Raw genomic sequence first — 26,716 nt, forward strand, 5'->3', positions numbered from 1 at the left:
TAACAGGGAAAGGCTATAAGGACTAATATACTCCCACTGACCTGAAAGTAAATAACAGGAAGCCTCCCACCGAAGCCAGAAGGAAAAAGCAGTCTACCAATCTTTACTGTAACAAGGAATACAAAAACAGTCAACTACTAACAATAACAGACTGTTTAAAGCAAAGGTTGTGCAGTTAGGAAACCTTATTGTGTGAATATCCTATCTGGAGGCCTAGAATGGAGAGAGGAGCTTGTGGGTCCTTGATGAGGGGAAGCAGAATGTCCAAACCTACCCCAACGGCATGAGGATGCCTTAAAACTGTACACACAGGCAGGCTCTAGTCCGTGTACTTGTAGTCACGAAGCACAAAAGTTCAAGGCAATCCAAAAAGCATTCTGAGATTGAATCCAGGTGCAAAATCCAGACGTTTGACAAAACAGTTCTAGGGTACGTTCCGAGACGAGGTGAGCCAAAGAAGCAATGCAGGCAAGACGAAGGCAGAGCAGTTCCAGGGACGTTACGAGTCGAGGTGAGCCAAAGAAGCAATGCAGGCAAGACGAAGGCAGAGCAGTTCCAGGGACGTTACGAGTCGAAGTGAGCCAAAGAAGCAATGCAGGTAAGACGAAGGCAGAGTGAGTCAATATTCAAAGGAGGGTAGGGATAAGGGAAAATGATGTGACGGGGAACACAGAGTAAACAGGTCAGACACAAGAATACTAGGAATTAACCAAAACGCCACTGGAGGAATGTCCATTCAGAAGCACCGGGCTATAGAACGGGTGCTTTTGAATACGCTCACATGACCATGGAGAGCGTGGCGCGGCGCCGGAGGCGGGACAACGAAGAGAAAGCAGGACGCCAGCGTTGCCATGCCAACTTACAGGCACCTGGTAGTCCTTGCCTTAAAGGGCCAGTAACGAGATGACCATAGCAAGCCCTAGAAAGAGGAAACAAAGCTCTGTTTTTTCCGCTAAGCGCAGCAGTATTCCTGACACAATGCTTGTGTCCATATTAGATGGTTGTTCTACCAGAGTGTTCACACAATACATACCAATTGCACTAGCCTTGTTTCACCAACAAACCAAAAAATATATAAAGGGTTTTTTCCCTCAAACCAAACCATATTTTAGAAATTGCCCACAAGCCAACACGTGCTTCGATTTAGTGCTGGTACTTATCAAGGCTGGGCTAACACTAATACATATATAGTTATGTACTGAAATGCCTTTGTACACAAAGACAAAAAACAATTTGAGAGGTGAGGATTGAGATGAGGAAGAGAGGAAGAAACATCAATCAATTCCAAACTATATACCCATGATAAATAGCTCGTCCATGCAAATGATTTGTATGTATTATCACCATATTAGTATCCCAAATAAGTGCTTAAGTACATGTAAGTAATCCTCGTCCATGCAAAAAGTGTATTATTCTTATCACAATGGTTGTGTCCATTCCTCTAAATAGGCGAATAGTGAGTAGTCCTGTGTGCGCAGTTGCTAATTGCAATGTGCTATTACTTTCTACTCATGCAAATCATGCATACTGAGTAATGACATGACGTAGCATGCTGTTTATCCAATCTATTACAGCATCCAGTACCGAAATAAGTAATTATGGCCCGTGCTGCGTTTGTTTCTAAACTGCAAATAATAATTACCCATCAGGTTAATCTATTTAAAGTTAGAGTATTTGAGTGGCGTTCATGGTACCTGCTCACCTGATTGTGGCGAGGTCTCAGTGCTCCCTCTTTAACTTTGTTGGTATTTGCTTTGAATTGTGCCTGTATATTGCCTGTAACTGATATATCTTATTCCACCTGGGCAAGTGAGTGCTACATCTAATTTAAATGCTCACCTAAGTGGTGCTTGTTCACAACTTCATTACAATATTTGCTATGATTCCTGACTTCAATTGCTTAGTCATGCTTCTGAAATATAAATAGAAACCCCTGCGCCAACTCATCAAAACAATTCTTGTTCTTTGATGTCCAGTATATTATTAGTCTTCCTATTTCATCAGCTTAACTGCAATATATGTGCTCCATTTTTCATGGACGTCTCACCATTTTGGCGTGCCGTGTGCTTTTGCAGCAGTCTTCATCTTGTTTGCTGTTAAAATAGGCATAGTGTTGTAACGCGCACTCCATAGGGCTCCTGACAGTGCTTCACTACTAGTATGGCTATATCTGAAGTTTAGCCATCAATTTTCCTGAGCTGTGTTATGAGATAATGTGTTTGAAGCAGAATGAGGTTATTTAAATTTGGTGTCTCAATTTACTGCTGATATATATTTCTGAGGCTTGTTGAATCTGCTTAGATCACATGCTGTGCAAAGGCCGACATCTAGTGGAAGCTGCAGAGTATTAGTTTGTTTTTCGAAACTCGAAAATGGGCGTCGACACAGGGCGTGCCAGTAATACTATCCCTAGTGTGACGTCCACTGTACCCATGATCCCTCAAGCGTCTAGGACCCTCAGATTGTTTTTTTCCGCCATACTGGTCGGAAGCATTCCGCGGAGTTCCCTGGCTTTAGCCATACTTTTGCTAAAATATTGTTATATTTCCCCATTTCTCCACCCCAAAGTCGAGTCACTGAACATCCACACTCGACGCCGGCACGGAGAAATAATCGCCGTCGAGAGCTGCACGATGGATTTGTGCCTCGAAAGGCCTCTGCCCTCGGCCCGGGCCTAGGAAGGCCTCTGGCCTCGGCCCTGAAAGTAGGGAGAGTGGGGGGTGGACATACCCTACACTCTTTTGGTATATAGGTACATTCTTATATATTCCTACACTTATTAGCCTGCTGCCAAAAGGTGCGTATGGAGGGTACCCCTTTCCAATTTTGCCCCAAGTGCAACCGCAAGTACCCTTGGGTTGACCGGCACGCCACGTGCAATCTCTGCTTACCGAGGGACCACCCCAAAGCTAACTGCAGAGCGTGTAGTAGGTTCAAACTGAAAACACTCAAGGACCGTTCGATCAAGCGTTGGGCCCACCACGCCAGGCGTCAAGAGGTCATGGCAGCAGAGGGCGCCTTCAGCGATGGCAGTGACGCCGTGCTTTCGGATGGCGAGGGCAACGTGGCGTCAATTGACAGCCAAGCGCAAGTCCCCAACCTCGGAAGGTCGTCCGGGAGGGCGGCTATGGGGAAGACCCCCGGCGACACAAGTGCTACCCACAGCACTTCCACAAAACACATGGTCCAACCGAGACTCGCCGCGCACGCCGAATACTCGGAAAGAGGCACATACAGAACGATCTGATTCGGTGTCCTCTGGGTGCTCTCGATCTAGATCGCCGCATGACTCCAGGCAACCATCCACTGTTGCCAGAAGTGCCTCGCTCCCCAAGGTAACAGAGGTTTGATCGTCAGAAGACGAAGCCGACCTCTATCCCCAGTCCGCGCTCCAGGAGTCGGCGTCTACAGGCCACGCAACGGCTGTTCCCGAGTCCCAACCTCCACTACACAGAGATAGGGACACTACCCCCGAACTTCGGCGCCAGGCGTCGGAGGACTCCGGAGGAGCGAAAAAACAGGGTAAACACTATTCCACACACGCGGAAGGTGAAAAACAGAGGAAGCAGCCCCAGCCTACTTCCACACCTCAAAGACTTTCTACCCCACTTAAACAGATGGACAAGTCTCGCTCTACTGTTATCCCTAAGACCCCTGTTCAAACCAGTAGGTCTAGTCTAGATAACACAGGGAAAGGCCTTCAAGAAAGAATCATTCCCAGTTCAAGAGAGTGGTCTACTTTTGACATAGACAGAGTAATGTCAAGGATGTCATCATTGGCAGATTTTTACGCCAAAAACCCTGAACACTCTCTCTTTTACCCTAGACGGGTCAACTTCCTCAGGCTCTAGGGATCCTATACCCCCAAGTAAAAAGTCCCGGGTTGAAGCTCCTACTTCAGACCCCTTCAGTATACAGCCCTATTCTCAATATCAGGGAGATCCATCCCTTTATGAGGATCCAGATTTGGGCATGTTGGAAGAACAAACTGGGACAGGCTACTATGGGGATGACGAGGACCAAGAGGAGGAGGAGGACAACCCAGAAACCTACAGGCTAGATTCCCCGGTAGAGAAAGAACCCCCGGTTACCGACTCCCCTGTCGATAACCAGCCTCTTTTGAATGAAGTGCTGTCTAGAGCGGCAGAACACTTCCACATTGACACCCAGGGTGCACAGGAAGAGAGGGATTTTGCCGAGGAGTTAGTGGGGGAAAGGAGACCTGTTGCCCAGGCCATCCCTATCCTTAAGTCTATACAAAGGAGGATAGACCCTTCCCTTGTTAATCCCTATCTCACTAGGGTGGTAAACCCCAGAGTTGAGAAGCTTTTCAGGGCAGCCCAAACAGACCCACTGTACATAAGAGGGCATCTGAAACCGGACTCCCTGGTTGTTACAAACACCCGTAAGAGAGCGGAACACCCTTGTCATCATCGGAAGCTCCTCCCGACAAGGAGAGCAAGAGGATTTATGGCTTGGGCAGGAAAGTAGCCTCCACTTCCGCCTACCAGGCAAGGATTGCCAACTCCACCACCCTACTGGCGAGCTACAACTGCCACCAGTGGGAAGAAGTTGCGGCACTCATAGATTCCGCCCCAGAATCCCTTAAAAGCCAATTGGCACGAGTTTCGGCGGAAGGAAGAGCTGTGTCCGGTTGCATATTAAAAGCAACCTTTGATGCCGCGGATAACGCCGGCAGATTGATAGCAGAAGGTACGGTTATCAAAAGGCATGCTTGGTTGCGACAGTCTGGGTTCAAAGCCGAAACCCAGGGTTCATTGATAGACAAACCGGTGGAGCCGGATCTATTGTTTGGAAAAGTGGTAGAGGACGCGCAAAAAAATGCCAAGGACGAGTATGAGACACTCAAATCCCTAGGCCAGCTAACCAATAAACCCCCTAACCAGAGAGGGAATGGCAATTTGCATGGCCCACGCGGACAAAATTCCCAAAGAGGGTCTAACTATTCCCAGGGGCAGGGTACACAATGGAACAACAGCCAGCAGTCTACCCAGGGTTATGGCAGGGGTAATAAGAGAGGGCGTGGTAAGGGTAGAGGCAGCCCCAATAGAGGCGGCGCAACGCCTCCACCAAAACAGTGACGTTCCGTTCAGGGTCCCTTCTCACACATCCCCAGTAGGGGGACGCATTTCCAACTTCACCCAAGCTTGGGAAGGGATCACTTCAGACAGATGGGTGCTGTCCGCAGGATACTGCATAGAACTGTTAGAGCGTCCCCAAAACCACCCTCCACGACAAAGAATACATTCTTTGGACCACCAGAAGGTCCTCCTCGAGGAGATCGTCAATCTTCTAGTAAAGGACGCGATAGAACTCGTCCCGGGACACCAGGTAAACAAGGGTATTTATTCAACTTACTTCCTTGTGCCAAAAAAAGATTTGACAATGCGCCCAGTATTGGACTTACGGCCTGCAAACAAGTATGTCAAGCCCCAAAAATTTCGCATGACTACTCTCCAGGAGGTAATCCCCCTCCTAAAAAAGGGGGATTACATGGCAACATTGGACATGAAAGATGCCTATTTTCATATTTCCATGTTCCAAGCGCACAGAAAATACTTGCGCTTCAAGGTGGACAGTCGGCACTACCAGTTCAAGGTACTGCCCTTCGGGATAGCCTCGGCTCCAAAGGTATTCACCAAGGTACTGGCGGTGGCGGCAGCACACCTACGCAGGGAGGCAATCCCGGTGTACCCTTACCTGGACGACTGGCTCATCACGGGGGGAGAGCGCAGTAATTTGCAGACCAAACATTCAAAGGACGATCGACCTCCTCTTCGAATTAGGCTTCTCAATAAACGAGAAAAAGTCAAGTCTGGTGCCAAGCACCTCCAAACAGTTCCTAGGAGCTATCCTAGACACGCACGAGGGGTTGACCTTTCATCGGAGGAAAGAATTCGGGAATTGCAGCTGGTGATTGGTGTGGCAGATGTCAACGGTACACGTGGGCCTCCCACACAGATAGCCAGGGCGAGGAGAAGAGCTTTCCGCCATGGTACCATCCTTGAATCCAGCAGAAGAAAAGCCGACGAGTTCTGCACAGCCGGTGAGTCAGAGGAAATTGATAGTCGCCCGGACCCTGTTAAGCTCAAAGTTGCAGTGGCAACATTTGCGTATAAGAAAAGAAGATAATAAAAAAAGGTATTTTGTGAACAACCAAAGTATTAAGGTTAGAGTGGTCCAGCGCTGCGTGGGCACTCATTTGAAAGACTCGAACGAATATCCCGCTCCTGAAGAAGGAGGATATGCTGAATTGAGAAAACTACAAGAACCAAGAGATCGTAGGGGAGGCATGCGAGAGATGTCAAAGTGGTCATAGAAGGGTCAAGTCAAAACCCCTTGTAAAGTCGCAAGCCTTTGACAGGTTGTAAATTGAAAAGTGAAGTGAAAAGCATTTTGGTGACAAACGTGAACCCGACTGAGGGATGTCCACAGTGAGTTGTTGGTCTGAGCCCGATTGAGGGGGGCTGACGTTGGCAAGTGGATCCGAGCCCGGCTGAGAGGGATTCTCGAGTGAAGAGTAATCGCCAAACGTGAAGATTAATAGAAGAACATTTTGTTTGTTCTTTGGGATACATTAGGCCCTCTGAAGCAAGAGACTTTGCATAAAAGAGGCTTGGGCACAGAAGGCCCTGATATTGTAAGAAGGAACTGTAAACTCGAACCGGAGAAGCCCAGAAGTGTCCTGTGCTCGAGAGTCCCCGCTTGTCCCGTGCTTCAAACGTGGGGAAGGGAGACCTCGACCGTAACATCCTGACTTATCATTTGAGCGCACTTCTTTCTTTCTTTGTGAACATTATCCCACACTGTTTTGGAGCTTAGTGGTAAGGATTGGAAATAGGTTTTTCTTAGTATATGCCCTTTTTATTTGACTAGACTTTACCAGGACTGTATTATTATTATTTGATGGTCGTAGCTCGCTCCTATCTTAGATTTAGGTTTAGATTACACGTTTATCTACCCCATTTTTACAGTTTAATAAACATCCTTGAACTGTGATCACTTATGTCTGTCTTGCTTTGATACCATGCCTTCCTTGCATAGCCCAGTCGGTTTATAGTGATTATTTCAAATTACATAATTTCGAAAGCCAAAATGTTGAGAAAATGTTACCTAAAAAAAATAAAAAAAATTCTTTTTTTTTTTTGTTTTTTTTGTTTGAAATGGGGGTATCCCCCAAACTCCCCCCTTTTTTTTACTCGCGAAACAAAAAAAAACATGTAAATTAAAAAAAAAATACATTCGAAATTCTTTTTTTTAGGTAAAATGTTTTCGACATTTTTGTCATTTGAATTTTTTTTTTAGATATTAACTGGATACCAGCCCAGTCATTGGCATATAAACATCACATGCATTGTCACATTATCATGGCTATCCAGATAACATAATTAGTTGCATGATTAATTGTTATCTGCAATGTTACATAGTTTGGATTGCAAATGGATAGATAGCATCATCTTACTCAAAATATCATAGCCTTGGTATAGGTGAGATATGATTTACAAAAATGCTGCAATGTCGTGATCAGATTTGAGTCCATTTTGAATGGTGCACAATTTACAAAGGAGTTTAGACTCCAATTGTCTCAACTGGAGTTCCTGGTTCCCCAGCTTTTAGCAACAGTTGCTTTCTCTAATCCAATCAATCTGATCCGATGTTTGTCATACCACTGATGTACTTTTTGCCAATGAGTGGCTAGAGGAAATCGTTGATCTTGACTTCCAAGTGTTGGTAGATGTTCTCGAATGCTTACTCTTCATTCTCTAATCGTGCTTCCAACATATATTTTGTTGCATATAGAGATAATAGCATATATTACAAACTTTGATGAAGTCTGTCTATTTTCATGCCTGTTGCATTCACAAATGCCTTAGTACCTTAGTATCAGAGTGTGCATGCTTGCACATTGTGCAACTCCCACAATAAAAAAAAAAACTGGAGTTGGTGGTTGTAGCCAAGTTATTCCAGTGCTCAAAGTGTCTTTCCACACCCGCATACATGAGGGACTTCATTTTTATTTTAAGAGTTGTGGCCTTGGTGTAGATAATTCTAGGTTTGAGGTCAATTAATTGAATCCAACAATTCCTTATTTCCTTTCTGTGTGCAGCTTAACCGGGCACAGCTAGTATTGCTTATACTATAATTAGATTGCACCCTTTATCATGCAGGCAAAGCACCCTCTGCCAAATTGGTATTTGCAGTAATTGGCCAAACGTAATGCGTCTTAAAGTATGTACATTTAGGATTAGGCCAACACACAGTACCACAGAAGTAGAACATCATAATGTAAAGAATAAGTGTCCTTAACTGTGGGAAACACTGAAATTTAGTCTGAAGGGTTGTGGGTTTCACACATTAGACACTGCACTTGGAGTGGTGTATCTGACCACGCCTAAGTGTAGTGACTAGGTATGTAGGTATTTACACAGTGTACCACTGAGAGTAAAAAATATAGGGTGCAGTCACCTAACCCACCATTAGGTGGCCAGTACACTGCAGAGCTTTAAGGCCATAAGGCCTATTACTTGAGCAAAAACGGCTCTTAATTTATTTCGCTCAGTTTGCTTTTTGCTCAAATTTTATCATCACAATGTAGGGGGTGGGTTGGGGTCAGGCAATATTATTGGAGGTGGAGAGGGGCAGTGAGTGACTAAATCAGGCCCTCTGCATTCTGTGGTAAACAAGGTGAGTAAAAATGAATGTGAGCGCTTTTTGCCAGCAGTAGGCATACATATGACCATTGTGCTTATCAGGAGATGAATGAGGAGAGAGCACTGTTGATGATTTTGGCATCTACATTGTAAGAGACTCTCCTGACATGCAAGAAGTGAGACTAACTTGAAAGTGAATGGTTGGAACGTTTTGGGGTAGGGGACGGATTCCTCAGGTGGATTAGATTGATATATGCAAAACTGACTCCGCCAGTGAAGAAGGGCAAGCAATTATCTAAGGCATGGGGCATACTGAGGGGCACAAAGCAAGTGTGCCCGCTGTCCCACCTGCTCTTCATATTGACGCTTGAACCTCTACTGGCATTCTTGAGATTGGAGCTCAGAGATGCAGGGATTCTGGTAGATGGGACGAATCATGTTGTCTCGTTGTAGGCGGATGACATGCTTTTACATGTCCAGAACCCTGAGGATAGCCTGGAATATATTGTTGAGGTCCCCGATAACTTCTCACTGCTCTTTGGGAGAACAGTCAACAGAGACAAATCCTGCATGTTTCTGCTTGTGGGATGGGTTGGACTGGACGAGGCACGACTGCCAGACTTGGGGCTGCAGTGGGCGACAAGAAAGCTGTTTTTTGGAAGTGCAAATATGTTATAACGTGAAACTGTTGCATGCGTTAAATACGGTTAGAGCATGGGCGGGAATTCAGAGCTCGATTGTTTTTGGAAAAAAACTGCCTCTTTAAGTGACTGGATGGGTTGCACTCATTAAAATGGTGGTCCTCCCGGGTCTACTGTACCATTTCACGAATGTGCCCTTATATATTCTGGGGTCCTTCTTTTAGGAGCTGAACTGTGCGCTGTGCGGGTTTATATGGGGTTTAGGGAGGCACAGGATTGCCATGAGCCTCCTCTGCTGAGATTATTCACTGGCCGGAGTGAGGCTACCACACATGGAACTATACTATTTGGCGAGACAGTTGTTTTATGTTCCGAGCTCTAAAATGAGGTCACTTTGGAAACTAAGCTTTGTGGCACATGATAAGTTCCTACTTGCACACAGAGGTACTTTGGTTGGGCGACAAGAGGATTCCTGACACCCCACATGTTGTATGACTGGGAATGAAAATCTGGAAGAGACGCAAGCAGCGGTTGGGCCTGAGAGTGCCTTACTCTCAGAATATACCCCTGGTGGCGTATGCGGGGGGGATACGAGCAACTTTAGGATTATTAGTGGGAAGGCAGACAGGTGGCAGTCTGGGTGGACTTATTCATTGATGGGGGGGCTCATGGAGTTCCAGCTCTTGTGGAGGCGGCGGGAGTACATTGTAGGCAGTTTCTAACGTATACATGGTGGATTCATCAAACCAAGATTAGGTGGTGTGGTTTCCTGGAGGTAATTCAAGAGGATGGAACTAAATGACCTCTCAGAAGGGCCGCATAGGGTCTCTAGGTTATATGAAAGATTACTATCCGGATGGCAGCAGGGGGCATTGAGCATTAAGTCAAAATTGGAGGCAGATCTGGGTCGGAGCTTTGATTAACAAAAATGAGCTTGAATATTACTATACCCTAAGAAGGTGTCCAGGAACGTCAGATTAAGCTGACAGTTATATGTCCTGCATAGGGCGTATCTAACACTGCTCCAGATTGCACTGTTTCTGGGCTGCAACAGATGGGTAGCGGGGGGGGTTACCCTAGATTTGAGGTAGAGGGGGCTGGCATGATATACATGTTCTTGGAGTGTGTGGCAATTCAGCAATTCTGGCGGGAAGGGTGACGAGGTTGATGCGGGGGGGGGTGAGATTTAGGGGGTCACCAGAGCCATGCCTGCTTGGCCTGTTCCCGATACCAAAGGGTGGCCAAACCAGAGCCAAGGATGATGAACTTGGCATTTGTACTGGCAAAAAGAATTGCCATGACCTGGAAGTTTCCTAAGGGCCTGCAGCTGCATTGCTGTTGTTGGAATGACTTGAGGCGCACGGTCACGGCAGAGTCAGCAGTGTGGCAAAGGGCGCTACAAAGGGGGTTGACAGAACGGTGTGACCTATGTTGGCCTGGAATGTGCTGGTGCAGGGGTTGTTCCACTCACCCGATGACAAACCCCACTGACAAATGTTGCCATATTGGAGGGGGGGCCCTATGCCAAAAATGGTATTGTTAGTTAAATGTTTGAGGGGCGGGTGTGGGGGGGGTTAGCAGGATGGGGATTGTGGGTGAATCTACTCAACATAGGCTGGAAGGAGATGCCTTGACCAGACCTTCCCGGATGTATGCTTTGCAAGTTTGTTAGTTAAAATGTAGTTTGAGTAGTGGGTAGTTGTGTGTTAAGGTGTTTGTTACCAGTACTTGGAAGGAGGTCGCGGGACAACCAAAAGATGTATTGTGATGATGATTTGATGGTTGTACTAAACTTAATAAACAAGAGTTTAAAAATATATGTACAATCTTGAAAGTGAATGGATAAGGTTTAGTCTGAGCGACAAGTGTGTGTGAAACAGAAAATGAGTGTTGCTTGTAGGCGTCATTAATGTCATCCTACATTCCTCCTTTGCACCGGGATGGTAATTTGTGCAGCAAGGGACACAAAATGGCTGTGCTCTATCTGCGTGAAAACAAAGATCACAGAAGGAAAAACATTGTTTCTTGGCCACATCTTGCTTTGCCATAGAACCATGTGCACCATGTGAGGGTCTTACCTGTAAAACGAACCTCCCTGAGCATACTACACCCAGCACTCTCCCTGCAAGAGTGGAAGCCATCTGGAACAGTGCGATTGGCTCCTATAGCGACATTTGACACACTGGGCCTCATTACAGGTGTGCCGGTCCGATAACAACGGTGCCGGTAAGCCTACTGGCACCGTTGTTACCGGACCGGAACACTACGACAGGAGTTTCACGGAAGCACCGGCACTGATGCAAACGGTCCTAGAGCGCGACATAGCCTAGGACCCTTGCTTCCGCTTTTTTCATCTTTTTAGCCTGTGGCTCACAGTACTTTACTGAGCTTCTATCATGCGCATTCGAGACGCTTAAACATCAGGCTCGGATACACATATAGCCTGGCTAACCTTTACAGTAATTCTGATACCGGTGCTGTATGTCTGGATTTTCTGCCCGAGTCGCCTGCTCTTGGCCGGGCTTCTCCTCTGGCGAGGGACGTGTAACTTTGTTGCTATTCGATGTACGCAGGCGCGAGGAGATTAGTGGCTTCTCAATAGGGACTTTACTTACTCTGTCCCGTAGCCACTAACCCCCCATGCATGCGCAGCGCCAGCCCTGCTCCATTGGTTGGCGCACCCACTGCTCCTCAGCACAGGCGCACATCCTTATATTCTAGCCTAGCGTTCTTGCCGGCTGGACGTACTTTCGCGGCAGTGAGCAGCACTTAAGGCAGCTATATCCACGGCCCAGATACAAGTAAATTGCTTTCCCTTAGGGGCCCCACTCTGGCTAGCCCCTTTAATATACCGGTGGTCAACTTTTTGTCCGCTGGCAGCATGCTTAATATAGCATTTCGCCTTCTTTCCAGACACACCTCATAATGAAGGTGTTTCGGGCTCCTTGATCGCCCCTCCAGACACATGGACTCCTCTATGCCCAAGTCCCACGCCTATCCGCCTCCAACTGAGCTGGTGTGCCATAGGTATGTGAAATTCTTGACACTATTAAATATCGATGCCCAGTGCACCTGCATTTTAGTGGTCCTGCAATAGCACTGTGAATACTCTGTTTGTCTGTTGTGCCCATCTCCACGGCATGCCACTGACATAGCCCTGTTTTTGGAGATTACAGGATACATATAACTACTATCCTCAACACTTTAACAAGGGACATCATATACCGCGAGACTGGATCCCTTTCCACATGATCCAGTTCAAGCATTGTCCTTCACTCCATTCTCTCCCCGCCTGGACATATCCAAGGTCAGTTGTTTTAATCCCTTTTTTTAGACCAGAATGCACCTTTACATGTGCATTCCATGGCTGCTCGTTTTAACTGTTACCTAGATTGTATTAGCTACGGTTACACTCTCCCGTGCTTGTACCTTATCTAAATTCCATCCCCTCTCCACCATCCTCTTGGCCCAGAAGAAGGCCGTTATCTCTAAGGCCGAAACGTCACTGTAGCAGGCTTCTGCCTGCCTCCAGTTAAACATCAGGGATTTTTTTCTGTTCCCGACGTAGACCAAGGATTGTCCACCATTACATTGATGTGCAAAGACTTCAACACAAAACATCAAAATTTGGCTGGCTTAAATTAAACTGCATAAAGCCAGACTGAGCACTTTCTAAATAATGCCACATTTCATGTCAAGTGTGGCTGTTTTGCTCTCTTGCTTATTTGTTGTTCTTTTTTTCCCCCTGACCCTAATGTCATGTACATAACAGCGCCCACAAAACACAATGCACTCTACTTGTTGTGAGCAGTTTATGATTGGGTCAATGAGCATATACTCTGATTGCATTAGATAATATTGTAGCTATGTTAATAAATTTACAGGAGCAATATCAATATATAGACTTTTGTTGGGAAAAAAAAGTTATGCTTGATGTACTAGGAACAAACTCTCCTCTGCAGACAGGTTCATGCACAAGAGCTATCCTTTCAACTAAAATGTAAATGTTGGTTATAGTTCTTAACATAGAACCTCAGTTTTTCTTTCAAATGGACAATCCTAGTGTTTAACATTGTCTATCATCTTGTTGCTTTATACACCATGGCAAAATGTAACATAAAAAGTTTGCTTTGCCTAAAGATGTGAATATGTTTTTCTTTTTTATCACATGTAAATAAATAAATGCTCCCTGATTAATAAGGGCGCATAAAGAATGATTTAATCTGCTTTGTTACTTATAGATAAATGCGAGTTCATGCTTCAGTTCTTGCAGGTTTGGAATAGGGTGATCACTTTTAAACACCACTACAGTTCCTTCGAAATACAACATTCTACATTTTAAGAATGGTTTAACTTTGAACGGCGGTAACCACCCCCCTTGTTATACACTGATGCAAACGGTGCCAGTGCTTCTGTGGTTCCCAAATGGGGCGTTACAAAATTACTGGCGCCTGACTTTCCAGCCACCAGGTTTGCAATACCCCGATGTTACCGGGAAGACAGGCGCCGGTAATTCTTTTCGAGTCTGGCGGCAAGCCACCGTTATCACTGGCAGGCTTACCGCCAGACTCAAAATGAGGCCCACTGTCTACCTTATTCAGTCTCCCCATGGCATCTGCAGCCAAGGGCCAAACGCAGCAAATGGCAGCTCCCAGTTTGGGCCTTTTGGGGCTGGAAATGGCCTAGTACCAGAACCCTTGCTCATGCTAGGACTTCGCTGAGCTTACCCTTGATCTAATTTCTGCTCCCACTCATAGGGATCCTTCCACCCATTGACTGTCCTCTCTCTGCAGAGCTTCTGTTAACCCACAGGACCAAGGATCATTGCTGTTTTGGGCCTGTTTAACTGTCTTGGTTACCAATAGTCCCATTCTAATCCAACTCCGAACTTACACCTGCTTCTTCTTAGCCAACCATCCACCCCTGCTATTTCTGCCCACCCACCTGCGCTCATTTTCTTGGGCACCACCCTTTCTTCATTGTCAACAATTGCCTCTTTCTTCTACCCTTCATCATGCATTATGCCTTTGCTCCATTCCTCCTTCTACTCACTCTTCTACTTCCCTTCTCTCATAGCCTTCAGCCTCAACTTTGTGTAACCTCTGCATCACTCTCTGGCCTCAACATGTCACCGGCGCCCTGCACCCACACCATCAAATAAGACATTCCTGTGCTCTCAAACTCCTCTATTCGATATCAGGTAATATTATCCCCATAAATAATGTCGTCATACATATAGTCGCTGGGAAACGGCATAGGCGATATGATTTAGGGGGATAATATATGGGGTAAATGGGAGTGGGGGATGCAGGGGTGTCCTCCGCAGGTTCCATGTGGTAATATTGCTGCAAAAAAACGGCACCAATCTTGTATGGTGACATTTTTGTAGGAATATTATCACATGGAACCCTCTTTTCTCCTAGCCTACCGCATAACACCTGTGCCTCCACCCCACCTCCAATCACTCTTACACTTGTCCTTTGGAATGAACAATCCCTCTACAACACGTCTTCCTACATCACTGACCACTTCGACTCTCATCACCATCAACCTTGCAATCAAAGAAACCTGAATCTGTCATCATGGTTCTGCTACACTGGCAGCTCTATACACTCTCCTACCTTCTCCTACTCTTCTGGGCCTGTTGGGAAGCGGTAGCGGTGTAGGGTTCCTTATCAATAAAATTTACAACACTTCCCACTCATCTGACATCAACACTTCCCTTTTTTAATATGTCACTGTTCATCTTCTCCTTCCTGCTCCTCACGTTGTTCTGGCTCTCTATCAGCCTCCTTGTCCTCACTGCTCCCTCTTCCCTTCTCCTTTAGTCACTGCCTGCTGATATCCCCATTGTCATGCTGTGGGGCTTTAACCTCCCGAAGCCAACCTCAGCCACCTGACTTGAACTTAACTCCCTTGTATCTGACCACTCCTTGTACTCCCTCCACAACCAGCCTACCCACTCCGAATTAGTGAGAAAGACCAGGTCCAGAGAGTTTCCACCACTCTTCCACTGACCTTTTCATTGAACCCCTTCCTTTGATCACTCAATTATTAATTTGAACATAAGTCCCTCCACCTTCTACTCGTCTTCCTGCTTCAGTGACTAAGAGGAAAGTCAGGCAGGACTTTCCTGCCCCTTACCTTGATGCAAGGACCTTCTCTCCTGTCTATGTCGCTCGTACGTCCCTTTTTCCCATTTCTATGTACATTTGGACATTCCTTTTTGGGACTGCCAACAACTTCTTGTCCTTTGATTTTTATGTGTGTGGCGGTGCATGTGCTACCTTGGCCCTGCCTCCTCATGTCTCCCCATGTCTCACTGGGCCTCGCTCTCCAGTCCTTTTCTCCACAGCGTAAGACACGTGTGGCACCAGCAACATGTTTTCCTGATGTTTTTGTAAGGACATACCTTGATACCACAGCATTGTCTGCTCCCTTGTCAAAGGCAATGCAAGTGTTTCATTAGCTAGAGACCAGTTTGTGCAGTGGATTAAATGGTCAGCTCCAACAAGAATAATCTTCCCCCCCTTTTTCTCCAACCTTACCTCCTCTTCTCTATACTATGTTGATCCCTGGATTGCGAAGACTGTTGTTGCAGCCCACTTTGGTGGAATCTTGGACTAAACCAGCGCCCTCACAACTATCAGTTCTTCTCCCCTAACCTTGAAAATCGTCTGAAGCTTCATTTTTTGCATACTTCTAGACCCTGATGCAATCAGATCTGATAAAGTAATATTTCAAGGATCATTTTTGGGAACATCTCCCTCAGCCGCAGCATCCTCCTAAACAACCTGAGGCCGCTCTGGTGCCAAGGCTAGCACCTAAGCAACAAAAGGAAAAAGCAGTTGCGCCACAACCGACTCCAACAGAGCCTAGACCTCAAACACTGGATCCAAAGTTCCCTTAGGGGGACCCATCAAATGTGGACGATGATGTCCAAGGAGAAGTGGAAGGTAATTTATCGATGCATGCCTTTTTGCAACAGAATTATGGACCTCATGGGGTTCCTAGAAAACACCTCCATCTAAGGCTGCAGTGTTAGCAGGTGCATATTTTCTTAAGGCCAGGAGTTGGACTTAAAAGGATGTGTTGGCTGAAGGAAACCTTGGAAGCCCATTCCATCGCTCCAATAAGCAGGATGATGGCATGCGATAGGCTTCTTTTTTCAGAGGATGTCTGCGACTCTAGATCGACAACCACAGAGAACCTCAGCAAAGACAACCAGCCTCTAGAGGCTATGGGGAAAATAGGATTCTCAATTCTGCTCTGCAGTTCAAAGAAGCCAATGCTGAGGCTGTTCTGGCCACAGCGAACTAGAATCTCTGCAGAGAGCTCTGCGAAATTGAGCCGTTCATACTGAACAGCGGTAACAGTTCAATAGCAGGCTTATGGATGCAAGAATTGCTACACAAGATTTTCTCAAATCAGCATGCTGCGTGGACACTTAAGCTAGGGACATTGCTATGGGTGCAGATGTGTGTTTGGCAGTGATCCTTACCACAATTCACATAGGTGGTTCAGGACAAAAGTACTTGTCCTGCCGGTCAGCTAGGGGTGTCACGGTATTAGTTTTATGACGGTACGATAACCTTCTTGCCAAATGACGGTATATCATGGTTATCGCGGTATAGCAAGTGGAGTTAAATAATCTTAACAAATATTTTCTAAAAGGTCATAAATTGACAGATTTAGCATTACAAACAAAACCAGGCACCCAGGGCCAGAATTGGGCTTTTCAACATACTTTCCACTGAAATGCCTTGCTTCCACCAAACACACACACGTGTGGAGAGGAGGAGGGGGGGGAGCCCTGCTGCAACTGGCAAAGCAAACTGAATAGGTTTTCTTAAGTGGTCATTTAGGCTTTATGCTCCCCCACTGGCTACTGGTGAAGATGAACATGTTGCCATCTTGATAACCTGCATGCCACCGATCAGTGGAGGCTGATGGTAGTATACGCTTGTGCGTATATATATATATATATATATGTATTCTCTCTCTGTCTCTCTCTCTCTCTCTCTCTTTACGTTACAGCCTTTAGTTTACTTGCGGGCCAAAAGGTGTTCGATAATCATGGACATGTTACCCTTTGGTATGGCAGCAGGGAATACCCACAGAGATGAGTGAATTTCGCAGTATGACTTATTATATGTAAATTCAATGATAGAACCAGGGAAATCCCCCATTGCCATAGGTTTAGAGAACATTATCCATTATAAATATATAAACCCCAAAGCCGCCAACCCAAAGTAAACCCTTTTCCTTCTTGGCACTGTATCTATTCTTCCTATTGCTAACATATTGATTTTGTGTCACGCACGTGTGGTTTATGGAATGGCATTAAAAACTGCTCCAACTGAAACTACTTGGCAGACGGCACATCCAACAGTGCAAGACCAAGACTGCGCAGCACTTGCTTACTGCAGCCTTTCCAAATCAGATTGAAAAGCACACTTTACGGTATGAACGGTATAAACAATGTGACGGTTATTATTGTTCAATTAAGTGGTTCACGGTATCTTTAACGGTATACCGTTACATCCCTACGGTCAGCATTGATCTTTCACCACCCTGTGGATAAGAAACTTAACAAAAAAAAATAGAACTTTAATGGCTAAGACGTTGTCTATTCTAACAAGGCAATGGCTGCTCTTGCTTCTTAGCAAGGTTTGCTGCTTCCAGGACCAAACATTCCGTCATACTGATATCCCCTCACATCTTCTGCAAGAAAAAAAAAGAAACAATAGGAATATGTTTTCTCTCTCTCCCTCTCTCACCTCCTACATCTCCTTCCCTTTGCAGTTCCCTACTCCAACTCGGCTGCTAAATCCAGCAAGTGATGGTCTGGATTGGTCCCACAGTACTCCTCTGGGTTGGTGGCTGGCTAGCCATGTCAAGGTTTGGCAGACTCGCAAGTCAAATTTGTGGCTTTTGTCAGTTGTGAGGAAAGTGTTTCTCCTCCCCCTTCCATGCCCCCCACACCTCATTTGCCATGCCCATCCCCATTGTCCCGTACAGCAGATAGGCTGCCTGTCTTTGTGGGAAGAGATCGGGAAACATCTGGAAATTGGAGCTATAGTCGATGGTTCCTCAACAGAGAGGTGCAAGGGTTTCTACTCATCTCTTTCTAGTGCTGAAAAAACAGGCAGGCCTGCACACCTTTTTGGACCTGTTAAATCTGCATAAGCTCCTAGAGAAATTCAAGATGATCGCTGCGGCACAGATCTCTTCTCTTCAGCAGGGAGACTGGATCTGTGGAGTGGATCTTAAGATGCCCATTTCCACATCCCAGTTTGGCCAGCACAAAGACAAATCATATGTTTGTCTGTGGAAATGTTCAATTCCAATATTATGTCGTCCCGTTTGGTCAAAACGGAGCCTCCCGGGTGTTTACAAAGATGATGGCAGTAGCAACCTACCTCTGGGTCAAGGGTGTCGATATATTTCTGTACCTGGACAGCTGGCTGATGTGGTCCCATTGCCCACAGCTGGCTGAAGCACAGATCCACGTTCTTAGTTATACATTATCTGGGTCTGTCTGCAAAATGAGTAAAATCTACTTTGATGGTCACTCAGGACCTGAACTTCATAGGCTAACTCTGGAGCACATCCCAGGTCAGAGCATTTCTTATGACGAAGCACATTCTTCACACTTGTTTCCTAGCCTATGATGCAAAGATCATGAGCACTTGGTGGTTTCAAAAGTTTTTGGCCTTATGGCTTCATGCATCCTGTCAGTGCCAGTTGCCAGACTGAAAATGTACAAGACCTAGCTTGCACAGAGGCAGTCCTTGTCCCAATATTTGGATACTCTGTCTCTGCTAGTGCTTGTCTCAGATGAAATGTGACAGGATTTATGGTGGTGGTCTGTTTTGAAGAATCTAACATTGGGAATACCCTTCTCTGACCCACCACTTCCTCATGCTACCATAACCAGGGACTCATCTCTCCTGGTTGGGGGAGGTACCATGGGACACCTTTAGGTTTTCCATCTGAGGTCCTCCCCAAGTGGAATGCATGCATATATATGTTAGAACGAACTGCAATTTTGTTGGCTTGAAAAGCTTTTCAGCCCAGTGAGATGTGAATTTGTATTGACACTGCAGTGTGAATGTTCTATATAAAGTAGAGAGGCACAAAGTCAATACATTTTACATTGCCAGAAACATAGATTTGGGAATGGGTCATTCATCAAAGAATTTGGCTTCTGGCGATTCACTCCTGGACATGTTAACCTATGCTGCAGTTTACCTGAGCTGGATGGTGATCACCAACCATGAGTGGGAATTGAACTAGGTAGGTCATGTTAAATCTATCCAACAGCTGAGCTTCCCTCATGTCAATCTGTTTGCAACATGCCTGAACAGAAACTGCCTTCTTTATGAGGAACTAGCTGGGGTACCTGGCGTTGCCCGTGTCCTTATCGAGTGGTGTCTCATGTGCCCTGGAGGATGTTGCTCTTGTACTCTTCTCGGTAAGGCTTGCTTCAGTTTGCTCTGGCATCTCATTTACCCTGGAGAAAGCTGCTCTTGTCCTCTGGTCGGCAAGTCGGCATGCTGTTTGTTGTTGTGTTTCAGACGCTCTTGATATTGATTTTCGCTTTGCATCAGATGGAGCTTTTCAAAGTGATGTTCGTTTTTTGTGCAGCATGTTTCAGTCACTTAATAGCTTCAGCACAATTGAGAAAATATCCAAGAAAGATTGAATGATTATGCTCTCTTCTTGTGAATGAACTTAAGTAAACTGTGACCTTGCCATTTCCTTTTAAAGAAGTTGATGTCAACCAAACTGCTTGTCTGTTCCTGGGCAACTAGTTAGTCATGTGCCAATCCAGGGAGAAGTCCTCCGCTGTCGTGAACCCAATGTTTTATGATGAGGAGTCCTGCATTATGTACATTGATGTACTTTCTCGGCAGTATGCTTTCCTCAGTCATAGTCTTGTGATCTGCCTCGCACTACTGCGGGCAGATGAAAAGGGCCATTGGAGTCCATCTAGTCGTCCGCAGTAATGTTTGTGAATGATGCAGGAGTCTGAGGTGACGCTGTCTTGAATGTATGATGTGAGAAGCCTGAAGGTATCTCACTTATTAGTCCCCATGGATCTGTCATCCAGGTGGCAATGACATGGCCATCACTATTGGATCCAGTTCCTGGGGGTGGAACAGTGAGGGAGGATCACCTGGATGGGGTGTCCTCGGGGAATTGAAGTGGGACACTGACGGGTGAGACGTGGTATCCACCTTCTTCTAACACCTTTTTCGCATCATACTACGCAGGACACTCTGAAACTCTACCCCCCCTTTTCCGACACAAACACTTTCCCACACTACGAAAGACAACAGACTTACACCAAAGCTGTTTACCTGACATGTCCTAATACAAGGGTCAGGCAAAGTCAGGCAGTTGACCAGAATCACACACACCTGATGGCCCTTTCCCTTCCCCATTCGGATAAAAGGTGGAGCACGAGAGCACACAACAAGAAAGGCAGACCGCACGACGAGAGAGCTATCCCATGGAGGCAATTCAAGAGGAGTAGAAAAGCGGCGAGAACCGAAAAGGCGGCAAGGAGACAAGTGACCTTACCCTTTCTGACCCAGACCTGTGAAGCCTCTGTGGAAGGAATCGTAAGACCGCAAACAATAGCCAGCGAGTGTTGGAGTAGATGTCAACGGTACACAGAGCACGCCTACACTGATAAGCAGAACAGGGAGAGACACTTGCTACCATGGTACCGTCCTTGACTCCAGAGACAAGAAAAGCCAAGTGGTTCATCACAGCCGATGAGTCGAGGGGAGAAGCGATAAGAAACCAAACTGTTTTGAACTAGAGTCGCAAACGGCAAATTAAGGGAAGTTCAAAGAACTGTTAACATTAAGGGAAAACCAGCTGCAGAGGGGTCTGGCAACACGTCGGTGCTCATTCGAGAGACTCTGGTTGATACCAAGTTTGTTGAAACTACCGATAACCGAATGCCCTAGGAGAGCCGCAAGGAAAAGGTCAAAGTGGTCATACAGCGGTCTAGCAAAAACCCCTGTACAGTCGAAAGTCTTTGACCTGCACATAATTGGAAAGCTAAGGAAAATGAATCCCTCATAGTGAGAAAAGAGAAAGAACTGTGTGATTGGCAATAGTGAACCTGACGGAGGGATGCTTATAGAACGGGGCGAAGCTTGAAGTCCCAATGAACAGTGTGTTGACAAGAGTGAACCCGACAGAGGGATGTCCACATTGAACTCTTTTAAAAATACATTAAGACTTGTGAATGTGAAAGGTGAAATTGTTTTGGACATCACAGCCATAGTGAACCCGACAGAGTGAGGCTTACATTCAAGAAGGGTCTGAGCCCAGAAGAGGGGGACCCAGGGGTGAAGAATTATCACCCCAAGTACAATCAGACAGGAACATTTGTTTGTTATTTTGAACATAGCAGGCCCTCAGAAGCAAGATATTCAACCACTGAAAGTCCTGACATAGCTAGAAACATTTTGGTGGATTTGGGCCCGGAAGAGGGGGATCCAGGGGTGAAAAGTAATCACCCAAGGTACATTTGGAAAGGAAGTTTTTGTTTTCTTATTTTGAACACATCCGGTCCTCTGAGGCAAGAGACTTTTTGTAGAAAAGAGACTGATAGCTGAAAACGGAACTGTCGTCTCGTGCTGGGAAAGCTCGAGAGTGTGCTGTGTTCAGGAGTCTCAGCTTGTCCCATGCTAAAAACATGGGGAAGAAAGACCCCAGCCATACCATCCTGACTTATCATTTTGAGAACACTTCTTTCTTTTCTGATGGACATTATCCCACACTATTTTGTAATTTAGCGGTAAGGATTGGCAATCGTTTTTTATTTTTTTTATTTTTTAGTATAGGCCCTTTTTATTTGACAATACGCCAGTAGGACTGCCTTATTATTTGATGGCCGTAGCTTGCTCCCATCTTAGATTTAGGTTTAGATTAGCTGTTTTTCTCACCCATTTATATAGTTTAATAAACACCCTTGAACTGTGATCATGTGTCTGTCTTGCCTGTTGCCACCATGAGTTCCTTACATGTGGTGTCAGGGGTGGGATATGACTCAATTGAAACAAAATGGGGAACTCTAAAATTTCAAAAACATAGTTATCGAGCTTCTAACCCCTCTGTTGCCATGAAATAATCGATAGGTTTCGATATCTGTAGCAGTAGGGAAGCTGTCATCCCCCCCTGGCAAAAGAAGAATGATTCCTACCGATCTAGTTTTGATACCCCTCTGGGGTGTTACATAAGGTTAGCCCCAAAATCTGACCTAGCGTGGAAGTTTGATGTAGACGTTTTAGCAGGCGTCATCGATCCCGACTTCCGGGGAGATGTAAAGTTTCTCTTACAGAATCATGGTGAAATCCCATTAGAAGTACATTGTGGGAATCAAATTGCCCAAGGAATTTTGGAAAGGGCGCTGTTCCCTCCAGTTTAAAGAAAGTGAACCAGACGAAACAGAGAGGTAATTGGGCTTTGGGGAAGCTGATAAACCCTCTAAAATCAAGGAAAAGCAGGGAGAACACACTTTCCTATCTGGATGGACATTATTGGGCCGCTAGAAACATCCAGACTAGGCAATAAATATGTCCTTGTTATAGTTGATTATGCAACTAGATATCCCAAAGCCTTCCCAATGTGAAATAATACCACACAGCAAATCCTTAAAAAGTTCATACCGTATTTCTCCAGGGTCGGCTTTCCGAAGGAAATACTATCCGATCAAGGTTCAAATTTTATGAGCAAGCTTATGGCAGACGTCAAAGAGCTACTCCATATTACCACCTTACTAACTGCTGTTTACCATTCCCAACCGATGGCTTGGTAGAAAGATTTTTTTTAAACCTGAAATTAATTCTGAGTAAATTGGTAGACAAGGATGGGAAAGACTGGGACCGAATGATCCTGTTGGGCACTATTTGCAGTGAGGAAAACCCCACGGGCCTATATGGTATGGTCTACAGAGATGTCCTGGACATGCCTGGGAAACCTGGGAAGAACGAGAAGAAGCACCCATTCCCATCTCACAAACCTCTAGCCGAAAGCGAGAACATATGAGACTTTTTTCGAGCTCTAGTGTGCCCTCAAATGAAAAAAGCCCAGAGCCAATAAAAACCCCATTACGACCAGAAAGTAAGCCTAATATAATTTTCCAAAGGACAGAAAGTATTGGTCCTGTTATCCACCTCAGAAAACAAGCTTGTTTCGAAGGGGCATGGACCCCATGAAATATTAGAATGAACGGGAACCTGCACTTATAAAGTAGCCCAACTGGACAGAAAATAAAAGGTCAATTTATATCATGTCAATCTGCGACACCTCTCTCCTTTTCCCCTCACATCACGGACCGTGCCAAGAAGTCCAACTTTCAGTGACACCTCCTCAGGGGCATTCTCCCTTTCCTCACCTTTCCCGAGAAGCTCAAGGTCTCCAGAGTCCTGGTTCTTTCTAGGCTAGACTACTGCAATAGCCTCTTCCTCAGTCTGCGTCTTTCCTCCCTTCGCCCTCTGCAACTAATCCAAAATAGGGCCACAAGACTTATCCTTGGCCTCAAGCCAAGGGATCGCATCTCCAGCCCTAAAATCCCTCCTATGGCTCCTGGTGGCTGCAAGGATCGAATTGAAGACCATCTGCATCATCCACACAGCTTTCTTGGGACTGGGACCCCGTTAGATCCAACTTTCTCTCTCTTAATGACCCCCCGCCCCTCCCTCTGCACTTATTCTTGACTGCACTTGCAAGATCTGAATGTCACAAAGCCTAGTATCACCATTCATTGTTATTGTTTCTCCTTTGTGTCCCTCCTGTTTTGTGGTGCCTTGAAACACTTGTGTATAGGCACCTTACAAATGACCAATAAATAAATAAAATAAGTGATTTGGAGTGTGGGTGATTTGGTACTCATCCGTAACACCAGGTTCGAGCATAAATGGCAGAGTACTTTCCTGGGTCCCAAGAGAATTACGCCAGTGAGAAACGCTGTGGTGACCCTTGAGGGAGGCGAGGTGTGGTCAGTGGGGAGGTTGGCTCAGTACAGAGCAGTGGGTGATGGTGGTTTGGAAGTGGAGATTGGTGCAGGTTCCAGTGGAAAGGTGGGTACTGGTGAGAGTTCCGCTCATTCAGAGCGTGTGAGACAAGTGCAGGTTAGTGAGAGGATGAGAATGCGTCCAGCGTATTGTGTGATTGAGTTGGGTGTGCTCTTTTCTCCTTATCTTTGATATCCTTGTTTGTTCTTTTTTTGGGGTATTGTGTTACTTAATTTTGGTAGTGAGGGGGATGTGTTATGATGTACGTATGTTCTGGAACGCTGGGGCCGAGGAGTTCAGTGTCAATTGGGGATTGGTGTGAGGACGACATGGTAACTGCGGGCTAAATGAAAAGTGACTTATCTCGCAACCGTGTCCCGCTTCATCTTTTCATCATGTTTGCAGGTTTTGGAAAATTGGACAACTGCAGCAATACGCTGGTCAATAAACCAGCAGTGTCGGCATTATGAAGGGAGTTTGAGGCATGTTGCAGTGTTAAAATGGTGCTGTCAGATGTAGCACATACATTCATTTTGTGGCTACTACCAGCCACCCCTTTCTCAGAAGTGCAGAGGCAATTGAACATGTTTAAGAATTGATCTTTGCGGCTGCAAACCTTGGTATGTTCATAATGATGGCACTTTGGTGTGCTGAAGCTAAAGTGGTGTGGAGTGGGCTAACCTCAGACTCTGATTTAGGTTATTATAAATTGTCAGTTTACAGCAGGTGTTTGTTTGGAATGTAAGAAATGGAGAGCTTGATGGGATTTCTGGCCTGCCTGTGAGCAGCTTAACTTGGGGTCTGAAGAGGTGCTTGTGCTGGGTTTTGGTTATTGGGAGATGAGCAGTGAGTGTCCATTGAGGGGTGTGTTCTGGGAGTGAAAGACCTGAAATTGGGAGTGGATGTGGCCTAGGGTGCGTGGGGTCGCAATAGTGTGGTCCAAGTAAATGAGATCTAGGAAAGGCGGTAGGCCAACTTTTCAAGTTGTCTACATAGGCTATCTGGGAGTCCATCTAGAAGTTAAATTCCAACTGCAGGTTTCAGTTTAAGTGATGTAGGAAATCTCACAACGAGTTTGAAAAGGCATGTTCTGCTTAGACTAGGGTTGGGATGTAGCAGAGTAGGAAGGGTGGAAACTGATGTCTTGGAAAAATGTGTGGGTAGTACAAACATGAAATAGAACTATAAGCATGGTTAAGCGTCCTAAGGGAATTATTCGGCTCGGACCATATGTTCTTGTGTCAAAGCATGTATTTCAACATCTCCATATTAATGTTCCCATTTTAGCATTGAAAACACCATTATGCAATTTACAGTGCCGGCCTGCATGATGATGGTGCAATGAGCGGATTGTTCACTGTAGGTGTGAATGACAGTGCATCTGGCTGGAGTTATGAATACTGGGCTGACTAGCACAGCAGGCTGGCCGGTCTCTTTAGAAGGTCAGAGCTACAGTGTCAAATGGAAGAACTGTATTCTAACATTGTACTTCCACATCTGGATTGTTTGCAGTTGCACTCTGGGTTCCCATTTGTGACCCCAATTCTGCATACACATAATGGATGTTATACTGTTGTCTGCCTGCTTTGTGCGTCTTCACAAGCCTCTGCATCATAAATATATTTTCTAAACACAATCCATTTTAAAGGGGAGGGGGAATTCATACATTTTTGATCTTTAATCTCACAGCTTGCTTTCTGCACAAGTAGACCTTTGTTGTCGCCATCTTTCTAATGTTCCACAGCCTTTTGGCCCTTACTGTGAAATGCGCTTTCTTGCAAAGCATTATGTATGGAAAGAGGTTCTCCTTAAAGCATCACTGTTCTATATATTTGTATTTCAGTTGGCAGTCAGAAGAAAGAACACCAAAGAGATGTTTGGTGGCTTTTTCAAGAGCATGGTGAAAAGTGCAGACGAGGTCCTTCTTTCTGGTGTGAAGGTAAGCAACATCGTACAGACTAGCTACCAATCTCATCTGTCTGCTTGCATGTGTATTGACTTGTGAACCTGGTTCCTACTGACTCATTTACTTACCTTTTTTTTTCTCTGCTGCAACCATATGTGCATCAGAGTTTTGACAGGTATGTTACTTTGATACTGTTAGCTAGTTTTTATGACTTGTGGAATTGGGAAATAGTTTGATTTGTGTGATGTCTTGTCTTAGGTAGTTGTATTGTCCTAGAGATTTGTAAAGATGTATGGAACATTAATACAATTTCATTTGGAGATCCTGTATTTACTGACATTAATGCCAATTAAACAGTTTATCTGGTAGTTGTATTTAAGCAGTATTTAATTACTGCATAAGAATATATTCTCCATCAGGGTATGATTAAATCAGTTGCCTGCACTTCTCCCTAAA

At 45.5% G+C, this 26,716-nt stretch overlaps 1 protein-coding gene across 1 annotated transcript in view; it reads left to right on the top strand.

Annotated features, from left to right (window-relative positions):
- The window catches only part of SNX5 (sorting nexin 5), a 361,295-nt gene that overhangs the window by 198,249 nt on the left and 136,330 nt on the right, over positions 1-26,716 (top strand). Inside the window, exon 6 of the mRNA XM_069607548.1 lies at positions 26,198-26,293. Within this exon, the coding sequence (XP_069463649.1) occupies positions 26,198-26,293 (96 nt within the window). The remainder of the gene's footprint in view (positions 1-26,197; positions 26,294-26,716) is intronic.

The sequence above is a fragment of the Ambystoma mexicanum genome, chromosome 4q (genome assembly GCF_040938575.1).
Source record: "Ambystoma mexicanum isolate Mex_15411 chromosome 4q, UKY_AmexF1_1, whole genome shotgun sequence".
NCBI lineage: Eukaryota > Metazoa > Chordata > Amphibia > Caudata > Ambystomatidae > Ambystoma > Ambystoma mexicanum.